Source organism: Miniopterus natalensis, chromosome 19, assembly GCF_054644295.1.
Source record: "Miniopterus natalensis isolate mMinNat1 chromosome 19, mMinNat1.hap1, whole genome shotgun sequence".
Lineage (NCBI taxonomy): Eukaryota > Metazoa > Chordata > Mammalia > Chiroptera > Miniopteridae > Miniopterus > Miniopterus natalensis.
This window is the reverse complement of record NC_142099.1, coordinates 17493494-17509083: the sequence shown is the minus strand read 5'-3', so window position 1 is coordinate 17509083 and position 15590 is coordinate 17493494. Positions and strand designations below refer to the sequence as shown.

Genomic DNA, 15590 nt, shown 5'->3' with positions numbered 1-15590 from the left:
GGCTATGTGGCAGGCCCCCTTCTACCTGCATCACGTGTGCAATCTACCGTAACCCTCATGACAGCCTATGAGGTGTGCCCTATTATCCTTATCGACGGGTGAGGGAGTTGCCCTATTATCCTTATCGACGGGTGAGGGAGTTGGGCCACAGAGAGGTGAGGTGACTCCCCCAGGAGCCCACAGCTCTGACATAGAGCTGGGATTCCTCCCCAGTTCCGGCTCTGGGGTCTGTGCTGTTACCAATCCTTTCTGCCACTTCCCACGGTGCCTCTCTCTACTGTCCATAAATGGGACTGCCCAGTCCAGACATTGAATTCTCTCCCTGCCCCACGCTCTGGGGTGTGGCTGTGCACCTGTGTGGGGCAAGTGCGAGCCTGCCCCTTAGCCCTCGACCCATGTCAGCCTGCCATCTCAGAGCACCAGGGCGACGGATTCTTGCCCAGGTCCCAGAGCCCTCCCCCTACCCCCAGACAAAGGTAATGGAAAGTCCTCCATCCCTACCCAGGTGCCTCCCCCGCTGGACTTGTTCTAGATGACAAAGCAGGACACTCGATCAAATACACCAGTTGTCACCGGTGGCTCTGTAGGATCGTGAGATTGTGACTGAGTCCTTCATTTCCCTCTTTTTTACCCTTTTCAATCTCACGACGTAAAGGAAGCGGTTGTGAACCTTGACTATTAAATCTGTGTTACCATGAGCACATGAATCAGAAAAACTTTTGATTAAAAAACAAAAATAAGCCTTGGTTTCACAATCAAGACATGAATCCAAGACGTGTTCTCACCAAGTAGAAACCGGAGGACACCTCACCTCTTCCACGGGGCTGGAGTCCACTGTGCTCACCCTCAGGCCCTGTCTCAGCACCGGGGTGCTGCCCGCTTCCTGTTCAAGCCCTTCCCTGCTCACTGACAGGCGAGGCGAAGGGTCCTCCAAGCTCCTCTTTTCCAGGCTACCACCCAAAGACCCCACGGATTGGAACTTCTCACTGAATTAAGAATTTCTTTCCCGTAAAAGACACAGATGATAGAAACACAAAGAGCCCCCAAAGGCAGAGTTCCCTAAGTCCCATGAAGCCCGCACAGTCATTTGAACTTCGTGAGTCCTTGCCGCCTTTCCACGCCCCCATCAGGACTCTCACTTGCTCCCCCACACACTGAAGACCACAGAGTGCACCCCATGGGCTCCACCTGCCGGCTCCTGTTTATAAGAAGGGAGGAGGTGGAGGAGGGGGAAAAACAAAGAGCAGAGCGCCTTTGATTACTGGAAAGATAGGAGCACTCCAGTCTGAATGCTCCAGTCTGAACCCCACAAATTACTCCTGCTGAGGAGCACCGGAGCATCCATGTGATGGCAAAGCAGGGCTGATGGATTTAGAGGCTAATTTCAGTCTAGCAACCAGCATTCATTCCAACTTCACTGACAGTGCCTGAGCCTTCCACTTAGCATCATTCTGTTCCTAGGACGGCTGGTCTCCGCTGATCAATCTCAGCACTTTTTATGCCTTGTCTTATGGAACAAAAGAGCTTAAACCTGGGTCCCTAAGTGGCCTCCATCTATTGACAAACCCACACCTGGTCCTGGGTGAGCCAAGAAGAGAGACTTGTTTCATTTTAAGCCGATTCCTAGTTAATGGGCTGGAACAGAGTTTAGGTGTTAAAAATATAAAATAAGATAAAAATAAGAGAGAGAGAAAAGATTGGCTTCCACAAAACCTCCTTTGATCAAGATGTCTTCCCTGGCTACACTCCTGCCTATAACCATAAGCCCATTTCATTCTAACAATCACGTTAATAGCTTCCTGTCCTCTTGTCCCTGGTGTTTGCACAAGACTCCAAGGAGAATTTAATAGAAGTTGTATGGAAGAGAAAAAATATGGATACATTATTTATAATTTACTGTCGCCTGAAATTTCATCCAAGGTCTACTTGTCTTTTGGAGACATGAATATAAATGAGAAAACAAATACTCCCCTCAGAGCAACACAGACTTGGTGACACGATCTTCTGAGAGGAAGATTTCATTGTCTCTTTTAATCCTATAAGAAGCAAACAAGGCGCCTGCTGAAGCTTGTCCTCAGAGACAGTGAACACTATAAAACAGGCTGCCTTGACCTTGAGGTTAAGTGAAGACAGTCATTTGCAGAGGTTCCCAGAGATGGGTAATGAGAAGGGGTTTTTTTACTGCCTTTGCTCCAGTCCCTGGGATTCCACATCCAGGCCGACCTACTCTCTGGAGCTTTTTAGAGAAACTCCCCCAATCTACTCTAACACAAGTTTCATTCTGCGAGATTGTGAAAATTAATGCAGATTGGCCAACCCTGGGTTCTGGGACAGTAGATGGTGGACCATGCAAATCCACATGTAGTTATCAGTTAATAGTCATGGGACCACTCAGGTTATCCGTTTCATCTTGGGTGACTCGCGGTAGGTGATGACTTTCAAGGAATTGGTCCATTTCACTGAATTTATTTAGATAGAGCTGTCCATACTATTCAATTGGACAGGGAGGTATGGTCCCTCTATAGAGAGAGCAGTGAATTTTGTCAAACAGCAATGCCACCTGCCATAGGGCCTTGTATGTCACTATATGCAGAATTTGACCTGGTCCATTTTTAGTCATGTTGTCCCAAATGTTTTCAGGAAAGCTAATTTTCATTTCCCTTTTCATAATCATAGGCAGGAAAATACTGTCCACATGGTATCAGACATTTAACAAATATTGATTGAACCTTTACAGTGGGTTAAACACTGTCCTAATTCAAGGACATGAGGAAATGGGGTAATTTCAAGTAGTGGTGAGACTGTAAAAAATAGAGTAATGGACTAGGGACAGATGTGAAGAGCTAACGTCTAGAACGGCACCTATAATAGAAAGGCTTTCCTGATTGTCACTTACCGCTTCCTTCCCCAAACCCCAGATCCTGGCCTCAACTAGGGTGGTTGGGAAAGATCTCCCTGACCTGAGACATTTGAGCCAGGACATGGAAGATGAGCGTGAATCAGACAAAGAAGAGCATTCAGGCCTAGGGATGAGTAATGACTATACCGAGAGAGAGGAATGAGTTGGCATGTCCAGAAAACTAAAAGAAAGCCAGTGGGAAAGGGAAAGGGAAAGGGAAAGGGAAAGGGAAAGGGAAAGGGAAAGGGAAAGGGAAAGGGAAAGGGAAAGGGAAAGGGAAAGGGAAAGGGAAAGGGAAAGGGAAAGGGAAAGGGAAAGGGAAAGGGAAAGGGAAAGGAGTGCCAAGCAGAGCCAGAGCATGCAGGGCCTTGTAGGTCATGGTAAGGATTTGGGTTTTATTCTAATTGCAAGAAGCCATTTCGATTGGAGAAGCCATTGGCATCATGGCAAGTGAGAGACAGAGATCACACTTACATTATAGAAAGACCACTCTGGTTAAAATATGGAGAATGGATGCAAGTAGGGCCAGAATGGCAGGAAGAGACCAGGTAGGTGGCATTACCATGACTCAACCCTCTCCTTGCCATATGGAAGCAAAACACACAGAGAAAGGCCAGGCTGGCAGCTGCCAGTCTGTGATCAACAAATACGCTGTGGAATTGGGTCTCCTGATATAAGAGAATCTAAGGAACAGTGGGGCAAATCATGTCAGAACGTATCTCTACTGTGAGGGTGCCTTTAGCTGATCCTCAAAGGGAAGACTTGGAAGCCCGATAGGTGGAAGGCAGGTGGTCTGCAAAGCTTGAGGACCTTCCTCAGCAATGCTGCTTACAACGAACACATCAAGCTGTCTATGACTCAGTCGATTCTCCATTCCTATCACCTTCTCAAAGTCTGTTGCCACCCCTCCTCTTGGATTCCCGCTACTACTACCTCCTAAACGAGTCTTACCTCCAGTCTCACCCCCATTTGATTCAGTCTCCACACCACAATGAGAACAAGCCTACTAAAACTTGAGTTTGCAGTCCATCATGGGCTCTTCAGCTACTGCCTTCAGGAGAAGGTTCAACTCTTTAAGTAGCATGACCCACTCCCCGCCTACCTTCCCCAGGCTCTCCTTCATCCATCCAATTCTGCTCTTGCTGTCTCCTGGCTGACCTTGTAGTTTCCAAAAATAGGCTGTGCTTTTTCACTGGCCTAAAACATGCTTCCCCGCCAATCTGTGGGTCCTTCTATATCCATTCCTAAAGTAAGCAGCCCTTTCTGAGTAGCACCTGCCAATCCCTACCCTGTCCCAGGCCCCGCCGTTCACCCTACTCTCACCAGCCCCAGGATTCATGGCACGCTCACTTCCATGTTTGAGGGCTCCCTGTGTTTATCTCTTTTCCAGAGCACACAGAATTTGGGATTATACTTGTCTATTTCTCCCACCAGAGTGTGAGCAACCTGAAAGATAGGACTATATTTTTTTCTCTTTTATATTTCCATCTCTTTCTTAACCCAGTATTTAGAACCCAACAGACACTTCCTATATGTTTGTTGAATGAATACATAAAAGAAAAAAAACAGGTAAATGGGTTAGAACATGCTCACAAGGTGGCTAAGGTAGTAGCTTTGACAGCCCGTAGGGGCTGAATAGGTAACTTTGCCCTCCCCACATACCTGCCAACCACAAACCCACTTCTGGGGAAACAAACCTAAGTTCTGGTGGTCAGAGGTGGTCCCTTGTGCTCTGTGGTGCCACACACCTTGCTCTGCTGGGTCTGTTCTAGGAGAGAAACACCAACATCTCATCTTTAGTCCTGATGCTAAGGCTGTGAGGGCGGGCAATGGACAGACACTGTCCAAAGCCACTAACTCAGACCATTTTAGAGACTGTATCCAAGAACCCCACACAAGGAAGGGACCGAGCAGGGACAGGAAAGGTCTCTTTCTTTACTCCCAGCCACCGGGAGCTGCCTGATTGCTCTGTGCCTCACGTAGCTCACCTCACTCCACTCAGCAGTCAGCCTTCGGATGCCCAACACAAACCAATTTCAGAGCAATTCTTCCGGTAAGTGCCCCGGTCCTATTGATCTCACAATTACATCTAGAAACACTTAACCATGAGACATTTCAGTGTCCCGATCACTTGGCATTGCTTTCTTCTTAACTTGGTGATCAACACAGCCTATGCTTTAAAAAAAACAAAGCCTCTTTGTCAGGCCTGGCCCCAGCTACTGCACCAAAGAGAAGAAAGCCTCCCAGTGTTGCTCTGGTCCTAGAATTTCTGCCTTGAGAAAAATTACTGCAATGATCTGTGTTAGGGTTGAATGTGCGTTTCTGATGATAGTAGATGGTATGAGATCCAGAGAGCCAGAGATGCTGGAAATCTGCCCTGACAATTCCCTAAAAAATGTCTGAATCCACAGTACATGCACAATGAACACAGCGAAATAAAATCTGTGTGGTCTTCATCATTAGCTGAGCCAAAGTCCAGTAACCCCCAACATAGCACTTGATGGTAAAAACTGGAGCCCAGGCTTAAACTCAAGGATAAATAGAGCCTCTTATTTCCTCTTTCCCATTTCCCCCTCATCTAAACCTTGGGACCTACCCACTTGAGACATACCTATGGGAAAAAGAGAGAAAGAGAGGGAAGGAAATGAAGAGAGCGACTGACTCAGTCTACCCACCTATCCATATGGATCTAGGCAGAGAAAGCCAACTGCGGGGCCCCGTGGGGACACAGTCCAGCTTATCAATTCCACTTCTCAGCCTGAGAAGAGGGAAATGTACCAGGGAAAGAGTAGAGTTGAAATCCAGCTGGTCTTCAGACTAATCTGAGGAGCCTTTGTAAAACACTGATTCAATGTTCAGTAGATCTGCCACAGGACCTAGGAATCTGAACTTTAATGAAGGCCCCCAGGATGTGAAAATCTCTGGCTGCTGCTCCTGATATTCTACACAAACAACATGCTTGCTGATGGGCTTCCCATCCGGGCCACTGATTCAGTTAGAGTAAATCGCATCTATAAGCAACCGGGTAGCCTTGCAACCTGTCACAGGTGAGGCAAGTGCACCCAGCAACTGTGCCTCAGCCCCTCCACACATTTGGTGGGTGCCTCCCCCAACCAGCCCAACATGGGGCCCTTGCCCTCACGTGGTGCAGTCTGGGACCCTCACCCCACCCAAACGTCTGAGCATTCTTCACTCCTAAGTTGATTGTATCTCCATTTCCTCGCTTAAAAAAATGAATTCTTTGATATGACAGTCCTTCCAATATTTAAAAACTTCTCTTCTCCAGGGCAAGTCATCTCAGTTTATTATATTTGTTTTTGGTAGGTCAACCTTTAAAGCAACTAAAATATTTGAGCCTTTTTAAAGTATCTATAACATAACTATTAAATAATCTGTACAATCAATGTAAAGTGGCCTGTATACAATCATTTATTTACTTATTCTGAAGTCTGGTTTCGTTTTATATGTGTACTGTATGAGGTTGTTATTTTAAGGTTTGGGAGATGACTGGGGGGACACACATTGGGTATTGGGAAGAAACTGGGGTTCTGGCTCCTTTAAGAAGCTGAGTTGATTCAAGAGAAGGGGCTGTTAGTGCACAAGGTAGGAGTGAGCTGAAGACCAAGAACATTCTGTGCTGATCTTTTAAAATGAGGAATTCGGGCGAGAGGAGGCTGGTTGCTCCAGAGACCAGGTGGAGAAGGGCCTGGGAGCGGGGAAACAATCACAGTGTTCCCAAAGCAACAGGGAGAGGGGAACAGCACTCCCTGGTAGCTGTCCCCAAAATAGAACTGTGACTTCCAGGCACAGGTGGGATGGCGAGCGCTAATGAGCTCTAGGACGTGCTGACGAGGAAAGCTAAGAGCATTCCTACAGCTATTCAGGAAATCGAGTTTCAGGCTGGGGGATAAAGATATTTCATTTAAACATAGGACTATTTTTAGGTCACTTTAGCCTTTGGGGCTTTGTGTGCTTACAAGATAGAGGTAGACACTCGCTCACCCTGTGCCTCATGGGTGGAGGCGGGTCCAGTAAAATGTGTCGTGTTCCATTCCGTGTTAGCACAGAGCACCTGGCTGAGGTCGGAAACTTGAGCTCGAGGGACTGGAGGGAGTCATGCGGTCTCTGAGTGCAGTCTCCTCTGTGAAATGAGTTTTTGATTCACAAGAATCTGCCTTCCTCTCAGGATTCTTGCAAGAATTAAAAACACACTTGGTAAAGCACCAATTCTGTAGAAATGCACTGTTATTCCCTGGTGTGACCATGCCTGAAATATAAGCCGTGCCTTGTTCCAAACTGCCTTCAATGGGAGCCACCCTTGCCCAGGGTATGGCAGAGCCAAAGGACAGTCCTGTGCTGGGGAGTTAGCCGATCTCCAGAGGGGCCTCATGTAAAGTCTATGGAACCCAACATCTTCCCAACGCAGGATGCTTCCCTGGTGATTGGTGTCTTAGATGGCCTGGGCCTTCAACGAGGCTGTTATGCCTCCTTCCTTGTCACTTGCTCTGACCCACCCGCAGGCTTTCCTAGTGGCCGGCTGTCACACCCTGCAGTGCACAGGTACTGCCACTAGGGGGTACTGTAGTGACTGGCCAGTGAGGTCGACACCCAGCCCCTTCATGACTCAGCAGCAGAACCACATCAACGGCACCCTTATACTTTCCGGGCCCCCACATCACTGTTCCTCACTCGCTAGCTGGGCCTTTCACTTGCTCTCTCAGCTCCTGCAGTCCAGGGAGCCCCTCCGCTGAGATCTCTGCTCCTCAGCTTGCCTGCTAAGCACTAAAAGGTGCCCTGAAGCTCAGCTCTTCAAGACCTGTGATTTAAGCTTCTTCTTTCAGCTAATTAGATATTGTTATACAAATTGGGCTCTTCTCTCTGAACAATGAGCAGCAGTGTGTTCCCCCTGCCCTCTCCTTAAACTTAGGCTGAACTGCAAAGGAGACTGTGCTGCAGAGAAATAGATACCTGTCTTCTGCTAATGCTGAGCTTGTTTGGGCATTCCTTAGTGGCCGCTGTGAAGATGGCGAAGGCTTTGCTTAGATGCCTCTCATCCTAGAGACAGGTGGGCCTCCAGTGATACATGGTGGCCCATGTACCTGTAACGGTCCCCTGAGTAGCCAGTCACATCTTCACCTTTGGTGGGAAGGGTAGCTTTATTATCCCCATTTCACTGATGATAAAACTGATGCCCAAGGAACTCAGGCCATTTGCTTCAGCTAAACAATAGGTAAGTGGAGGAGCCAGACCGTGAACCCAGCTCTTTGGTCTTCAGATCCCATAAGACTGTCTATTGTCTGATTACTCCAACATCAGTTGGACACGGGGGAATGCAGGATGAGGCAGGGTTCCCACATACTAGGTGAGATCCAGAGTGGATGTCTCACAGCTCTTGAAGTACCACGGACCCTCTAAACCCTTCTCTGACTCAAGGAGCTCGCACCTGGTGGGAGAAAGGATGCTTTCTGGAAACCACCTCTTTTCCTGTGCAGGGGGCCGGGTGTTCCCCCACCCTCAAGACTGTGCCCAGCATCTGATGAATGGTGACACTCTGAGTGGGGTCTACACCATCTTCCTCCACGGAGAGCTCGGCCAGAAGCTCCAGGTGTACTGCGACATGACCACGGACGGGGGCGGTTGGATTGTAAGTACGCACGCTGTTCTCGGTGCGTGCAAACAGCCTGGTTTTCTAGTCCACCTGGCACAGTGCCTGTGGACTCAAATTCACATCCTCTGCCCATCCCTTCATCTACCCTCTCATGTCCCTTTTGGGGGCTCTTCATTGTCCTCAGGGCCCTTTCTCAGCAGCCCCGTCATAGGTTCGGCGGGTTAGAGAGAGTGGCCTGGCCCAAGGAAGAGGTTGCTTCTGCAATGACAGTGCATGCAGGGGGTGCCAGGACAGTGGCTCAGACAGGCCCAGGGTCTTGCCTGCTGGAGACTACAGCTGTAATAAAGGAAAAGAGGAGCGAGCCTCTATGGGGAGCCCATTAGGATCTTTCTATCAGACAACTGCATCTGAAGGAGCAGCAGAGGGACAGAGCATGGAGAGTCACCTCTAGTTACAAAGGTCACCCATGTCCCCATCTTTCCTTAGCCTCCCTGGTTTGTCCCCAGAGCTGTCACAGCCTTCAGGGAACACCAATGATTAGGAAAAGAGATACACCATCTCCTGTGACTACCCTCCCCCCTGTGGATAGTTCAGGACAGAGAGAAGGGACAGGCGGCCTCACAAATGTCTGCACCCATCAGCATAGCCCCTGTCGGGGACAGGAGGGTTCCCACAGCCCAGCCCTAAAGCAGCTGGAGTTAGCTGGGTGGGTGTGGATGGAAATGAGTATTTAAATGGAGTGAAATGGGGACTGTGCTCATAATAGCTACTCTTGGGAGACATTTCCTTTTTTGTTTCTGACATATTTGTGCCTCCTTCGTAGAGCATAATTGGAAATTGAAGCCGAGGCTGATGTATTGGAGGTTAGATGAAATGAGCACTTAAACAGCTTGGAAAGTGAATGATATGCAATTGCTTTGCCCGCGATGGGATGACAGTTCCAGCTGATTTGAAGCTGGGCCTGTTCTTTTGGTGGGAAATGCTTTCGGCTGCTCTCCCTGGTGCAAAAGAACAAATCTGAGAGCCAAGCCAATTCCCCCTGACTGCTTGGGGGCTCCATGTGTCCCTGAAGTCTTTCTATGTTGCATGGGTGCAAATTAGCATCAACATCACAGGAGAAGGGCTCTGAGTGTTTCCTACGAACACGGCCGTGCAGATACTGAGCCCTGCCCTACACTGCATCTTGTCATTGCAGCAACTCTGCTCCTGGGAGTTCCTTCCCTCGGCATCCCATTTCCCCCTCTCTTCACAGGTGTTCCAGAGGCGGCAGAACGGCCAGACTGACTTTTTCCGGAAATGGGCTGAGTACCGCGCTGGCTTCGGGAACCTGGAGGATGAGTTTTGGCTGGGTAACGCCTGTTTTGCTTTCCCTTGGAGCTCTGCTCTGGCTCTTGGTCCAGCTCTCCCCTCTCTGTGTCCATCTGGGATTATCAGCACCCTCGTGTCTGTTGAGAAGTTGACAGCTCGTGAATTGCTTTCGGTACCTCCAGCTCTGTTTGGCTGCACTATTGATCGGTTTTTTATCTTATTGTGGTGTTTTCCTCTTTGCTCTGTCTCTTCCCATCCTCATTAATAGTCTCTTATGCTGATGGGTCTTGACATGAGGCAACTACAAAGGCATGGATGGGCCTGGTGGGCGAAGGGGCATCAGGAGCACCAGGGCGGCTGGCTGTCTCTCACAAGCAGGCACCAGCCAGCCAGGCCGTGGGGCAGGAGAGAGAGGCAGTCGCCATGCTCCAGTTCTTTGGGGGAATGTTATTACCTGACTTGGCCAGCAAAGGAGGAGACTGAGGATGGCATTAGAGGTGACTATCAATTTCCTAGAGGTCTGACACGAGCAGGAGGTGTAGATTGAGAACTGAGCAGGTGTGAGAAGGTAAGCACACTCCTGACCCGGGCGGACGGCAGTACATTTTTTATGGCCTGCCTTTTCCTCTTGGTTAGATTTTCAGTGATTTGTACAGGGAGCTGGGGGAAGGAAAATAAGCGTGTTCCGAATCTGCAGCCTCCTCTCCACCTCCCTGTCACTATCCCATCCAGGCCTCACCAGCTTTCTCCCCACACGCCCCACACCCAACACTAAACTCCAAATATTCAGAATCACTAATGTCTCTTCTGCAAGGAACACTCGCTCAGCCACCTGTCCCCCTCCCCTACACACCTTGGTGTCCATCTATGTATATTCAAAACCCCAGAGGACCCATCCAACCCATTTGTCTCACCCTTTGCCTATGGGAGAATTGGCCACCCCCTTATTTTTGGCCAGTTTCCTGTGTCTCAAATCAGTGACCATTTCCCTGTCTCCTTGACTATGCTAAACTTCCTGTAGGGCTGGGGCCACAGCATATTCATTTCTTAACCACCTAAAGCTTAACTATCAATCAATCAATCAATGATAAGAATTTATGGAGTATCTATTAGGTACCCAGATCTGTGTTTGCTGATGTAGGTAATAAAAACCTAAGGTAAAAATCATATTAAAATACTGAGAGAGAAGTCAATGAATAGGAAGAGACCCTTGCCCTCTAAGAGTTTACAAACAGCTTGGGAGACAAGCAGAGCTCAAGAATCACTGTACCCACTGCAGACAGGGCTTATGTGCCCCAAACCTGTGCACCACCCTCACAACTCTTATCACATCTGTGAAATATCTGAGCTATCATGTATTTACATTTTCTATATATCACTGTTTTAGTTCATTAAATCTATTGTTTTGGGCAAGAAACTTCAACGCATTGCCCAAAATGAAAAGCTGGTTATGTGCAATACTAAAAGGAAGCCTCAAAAATAAATGCAATGAAAACAATATTGGTATTATTAAATGACAGTTAAATATGGGAGCTCCCAGCCTGTTGTTGTTGCTGATGGTGGTGGTGGTTGTGGTGACAATGGAGATTAGGAAGTGTTGGGTGCTAAACCACAAAAGTACTAGAACCAAAATGAGACTGAGAGTTAAGGTTAGAATCAGGATTAAGGTTTCTCCCTAATCTATTAAGAAAAAGGTAGAATTCAGAAATACCCCTCTCCTTATATGTTCAAGGTTATTTAGTCTTAGGCCCCAAATATTTGTCATATCATCAGAGATGTCATCCCACACTGGGAAACATCAAACTAACCTATAGGCTACTGATGAGGAGTCCACAGATATTCAGAGATGGGCGAGTTCAGCTTCATGGGGAGGCATCGAGGGATGCATAGAATGCAGGAGGGAAGGGAACCAGGAAAGAGAGAAGATGGGATGCTTCTGATGTGGGCCAATGGGACAGGGAAGAAATCAGCCAAGCAGAGGGAAGGTGCAATCAGGGAAAGAAGAAAAGGAGGTTGGGTGGATTGAATGAAGGCACACGTGTAGTATCTAAAGTCGGGAAGAGAAGTCTGGCCTTAATGCTGTGGGTAATAGGGAGCCAGTGAGGGCTCCTGAACAGAGGCATGGCCGAGTGATGTGTCATTCGGCAGCAGTACTCAAGTTGGAGTAACACTGTGACCCCTGGCTTATGTCCTAAGTCGGGTTCCCTAGTAGCAGAGCCTGAGACAGGGATTCTTATTCGAGGGATATATCTGGGGGTGCTCTCAGGAGAAGGGGAGTAGTGGGGTAAAAGTGTGGTCTTGGTTGGGGACTAGCTTCAGTCTGACCCTCAGGGAAGCTGTGAGCATAAACTGCTCCTCAGAGTTGGGATGAGAGGGCCGGGCGTTTGTACCGCCCACATCAGGCACCGATGGAGGTCTTCCCTGTGGTGTGGGCGACAGAAAGTGTAGCCTCCGGGGTGAAGTGACTCTGTTTGGTCAAGGGCAATTATCCAAGGAGGAGGCAGCTATGAGTTATGTGGAGGCTGAAACAGGAGGGGGGTAAACAGTAGACAGACCTCTTCACAGGCTACTAGGAGCCGGATATCCTGGGCCCAGGGTCCACCCTGACCTCCTCTGACCACTGCTTCTACCGCTTGCTTCCTATCACCCACGCCAAAGGATTCACACCCATGTGATGCTTCCTGTCACTGTCACCAACACCATGTTTGGATGAGGGGTGGCAGGGCGGGGCTGGGAATGCTGAGGCTCAGGGCTCCTCCGTCACTGGGTGGAGACCAGATGTCAGGCCCTGAGCTGGTCTGTGCCTGGAACTCATCCACACACCTGGGCTGGCCCTTCGCAGGAGGAAATCGGAGTCTGGGAGGGTCTGTCTGACAACAGCCTGGAAAGTGCTGAGGGTCAGAGCTCTCCACTACCTCTCCTGTTCCTGGAACATTTGTTTTGAGGCCACAGTCCCATTTTTTCTCCCATTTCCAAAGCCACCAGGGCCAAGCTCCTACATTCTCTGCTTATCTCCGCAGGGCTGGACAACATACACAAGATCACGTCCCAGGGCCGCTACGAGCTGCGTGTGGACATGAGGGATGGCCAGGAGGCCGCCTTCGCCTACTATGACAAGTTCTCTGTGGAGGACAGCAGAAGCCTGTACAAACTCCGCATAGGAGGCTACAATGGCACCGCAGGTACCTTGGCCCCGGAGCAGACCCCCAGGGCCACAGACGTGCAGCAGGACCAGGGCCCCCATGGTCCAGGCCAGAGCTGTCCTGGGAATTCCCTGCCAGCCAGTGAGCAGGGCACCGGCTGTCCCTAACCACTCAGGTGACCTGAAATCAATTTCCCAGGACTTCAGTTTCCTAGTCTGGAAAATTGTAATAATGATCCCTGTCTCATTTCACAGAGTAGTCAGAAAAAAAGCAATTAAGCAGCGAAAGTGCTTTTAAGGTTTAGAAAACAAAGTTCAATGGAGGGCCAAGGATTATTTTTCTTGTCTCGATTAATCAATATGGGCTCTTATCCAGAGAGAGCAGAATGCTGTCTGGGTAGAAATCTCCCCTGCAGTGACAACTAGGAAAACCACCTTGGAACTGATGAAAATAAACCAGATCCCCAAATATTCTAAGATGCCCCCCTCATCACACCCCATCAGAGAGCAAACCACAGCGCTGTTCCCCACATTTCCATTCATTCTTCCAAAAGAACCACACTCATTGCCATGCTTTCTGTATAGACTTTTATGACATTTCTATGCAGTAGAACATCCATCTCCGGAAGCTCTGTTGCATTAATAGTTTTATCAGAACATAACACTGAGCCAGCTCCTCGGGCTCAGTCAATCTGTTTCCTGGGTACATGGAGTTACTGGTCCTTTCATTAACTCATTTTAGGCTAAATGCTAGTGTGCAATTCTAGCAACATTTTTATGCCTCTTGGCACTGAGAGGACCATCAAGGTGTTGCCCTTCCCATTTCTGTTTCTGTCCAGTTATTTCTTTTCAGCCAGGTGCGTAACTCCAAAGAGAAGACGCTCTTTCCTTTGTTGTTCATATTTCAGACCATTCCCCAGGGCCATGAGCCCTGCCTGAAGTGCCCGACAGAAGATCCAATTTACCCCATTTTGGGCATAAAAAGGCCATTGAAATGGACTCTATTGAACAAAGTATCAGACTAAATCATTTCAAAGATGACCAGGCTGCAGGGCAGTGACTCACAGTGTCCCGTGTTACCGTGGCTCATCACTGTCCCCTCTGGAGACAGAAGGAGTCATGAATGTCCATGTCCCGAGCTGGCTGGAGGAAACAGACAGAAATGAGGGGGAGCCCAGTGGACAGAGTTCTGAGTAGGAACAAGGTTGGGGAATAAGGAGATGAGTTGGAGAGAGCAGCAGGGAAGCAGCTGACCCCCAAGGGGGGCGGGGGGGGGACATTCAGTCCAGCCATGGTGACCAACAGGTGGCAAAGGGACGGCTGAGTGGAAAGTCCCGTCAGTGGAGGCCAGGTTGGTTGGGAGTGGGTCAAACATCCAGAAAATCCTGACGAAAGAGGGACATGTTGAATGGCCTCACGAATGTTCCTTTTCTCCAGGGGACTCCCTCAGCTACCATCAAGGACGTCCTTTCTCCACCCAGGACAGAGACAATGACATTGCAGTCACCAACTGTGCCCTGTCGTACAAGGGGGCATGGTGGTACAAGAACTGCCACCGAACCAACCTCAACGGGAAGTACGGGGAGTCCAGGCACAGCCAGGTGGGTGAAGCCCCCCTGCCGTCGGGCAGGACCCAGAGCCGTGGGAGCCACGGTCCCTTAGCTTTATGTTTTAATCACACAGACGGGTCTCATATCCCCTTTTAAAGTGAAATACTCAGAGTCTCAAGAAAGGAGTACCACGAAGAGGAAAGGAATGCAGGCACTGGGGTGAGAGCAGCACAGGGGAGAAGGTAGAAGAAGCAGCCCTGAGAAGTGTCCCAGGAAGGGAGAGATGAGAGATACCCATGCAAACCGGACTATCTGTCCCCATTAGAGACCACCTGTCCATAGGTTGGGCTGGGTGATGGGGTGACCCCCTGGACCCGCTGGGACTTGCCCAGTGTTAGCACTGAAGGCCAGCCACCAGGGAAACGCCCTGGTCCTGGGCAAACCACCTGGGCCTTCCCCCAGGGGTGAGCAGTCACACAGTTACTCTCTCCAAATGCTTCTGTGCTGTTGGGATTTTGAAATTCAGCTCTAGTGACTGGTGCAGTAGAACCCTGAAGGCCAAACACAGAGAGCCAGCAGTAGGGAGTGACCTGCGATATGTCCCAGTAGAGGCCCAGGCCACGGGCACATTTAAAAGGAAAAAGCTGGAAAAAGGCTGTGCTTTGACCTTACTGGGAACTAGGCCACATCTTGGGTCATCTGACATGCTCATCTTTCTCCTTCCCAGGGCATCAACTGGTACCACTGGAAGGGCCACGAGTTCTCCATCCCCTTCGTGGAAATGAAGACGCGCCCCTACAACCACCGGCCCGTGGCGGGGAGGAAACGGAGGTCCTTGCACTTCTGAGGTGTCGGCGGGCGCCAGCCAACTGACCTTTTCTGTCATTTGTTTGTATTTTATAATACGAAACAAGGGGTGGGGGGTCATAGTACTGTGCTTTGCAACATATTATGAGTATCTGAAGGAAGCAGGGTGTAGTGGGAATCAGTCGAGAATTAGCTGCTCATGGTTCTTGTTGCCCTCGGGCCTGACCCTCAGTCCATTCTGCCTCCTACCCAGCCACCCTTAACCAGTCCCTCTTC

General features: G+C 49.3%; 1 protein-coding gene across 2 annotated transcripts in view; it reads left to right on the top strand.

The window, feature by feature from the left end:
* The window catches only part of TNR (tenascin R), a 56116-nt gene extending 40762 nt beyond the window's left edge, over nt 1-15354 (top strand). For both annotated transcript variants that reach the window (XM_016221365.2, XM_087828124.1), the window contains 5 exons: nt 8392-8543; nt 9760-9856; nt 12836-12997; nt 14395-14558; nt 15235-15354. In XM_016221365.2, coding sequence (XP_016076851.2) covers nt 8392-8543; nt 9760-9856; nt 12836-12997; nt 14395-14558; nt 15235-15354 — 695 coding nt within the window. The remainder of the gene's footprint in view (nt 1-8391; nt 8544-9759; nt 9857-12835; nt 12998-14394; nt 14559-15234) is intronic.
* The last annotated feature ends 236 nt before the right edge of the window (nt 15355-15590 follow it).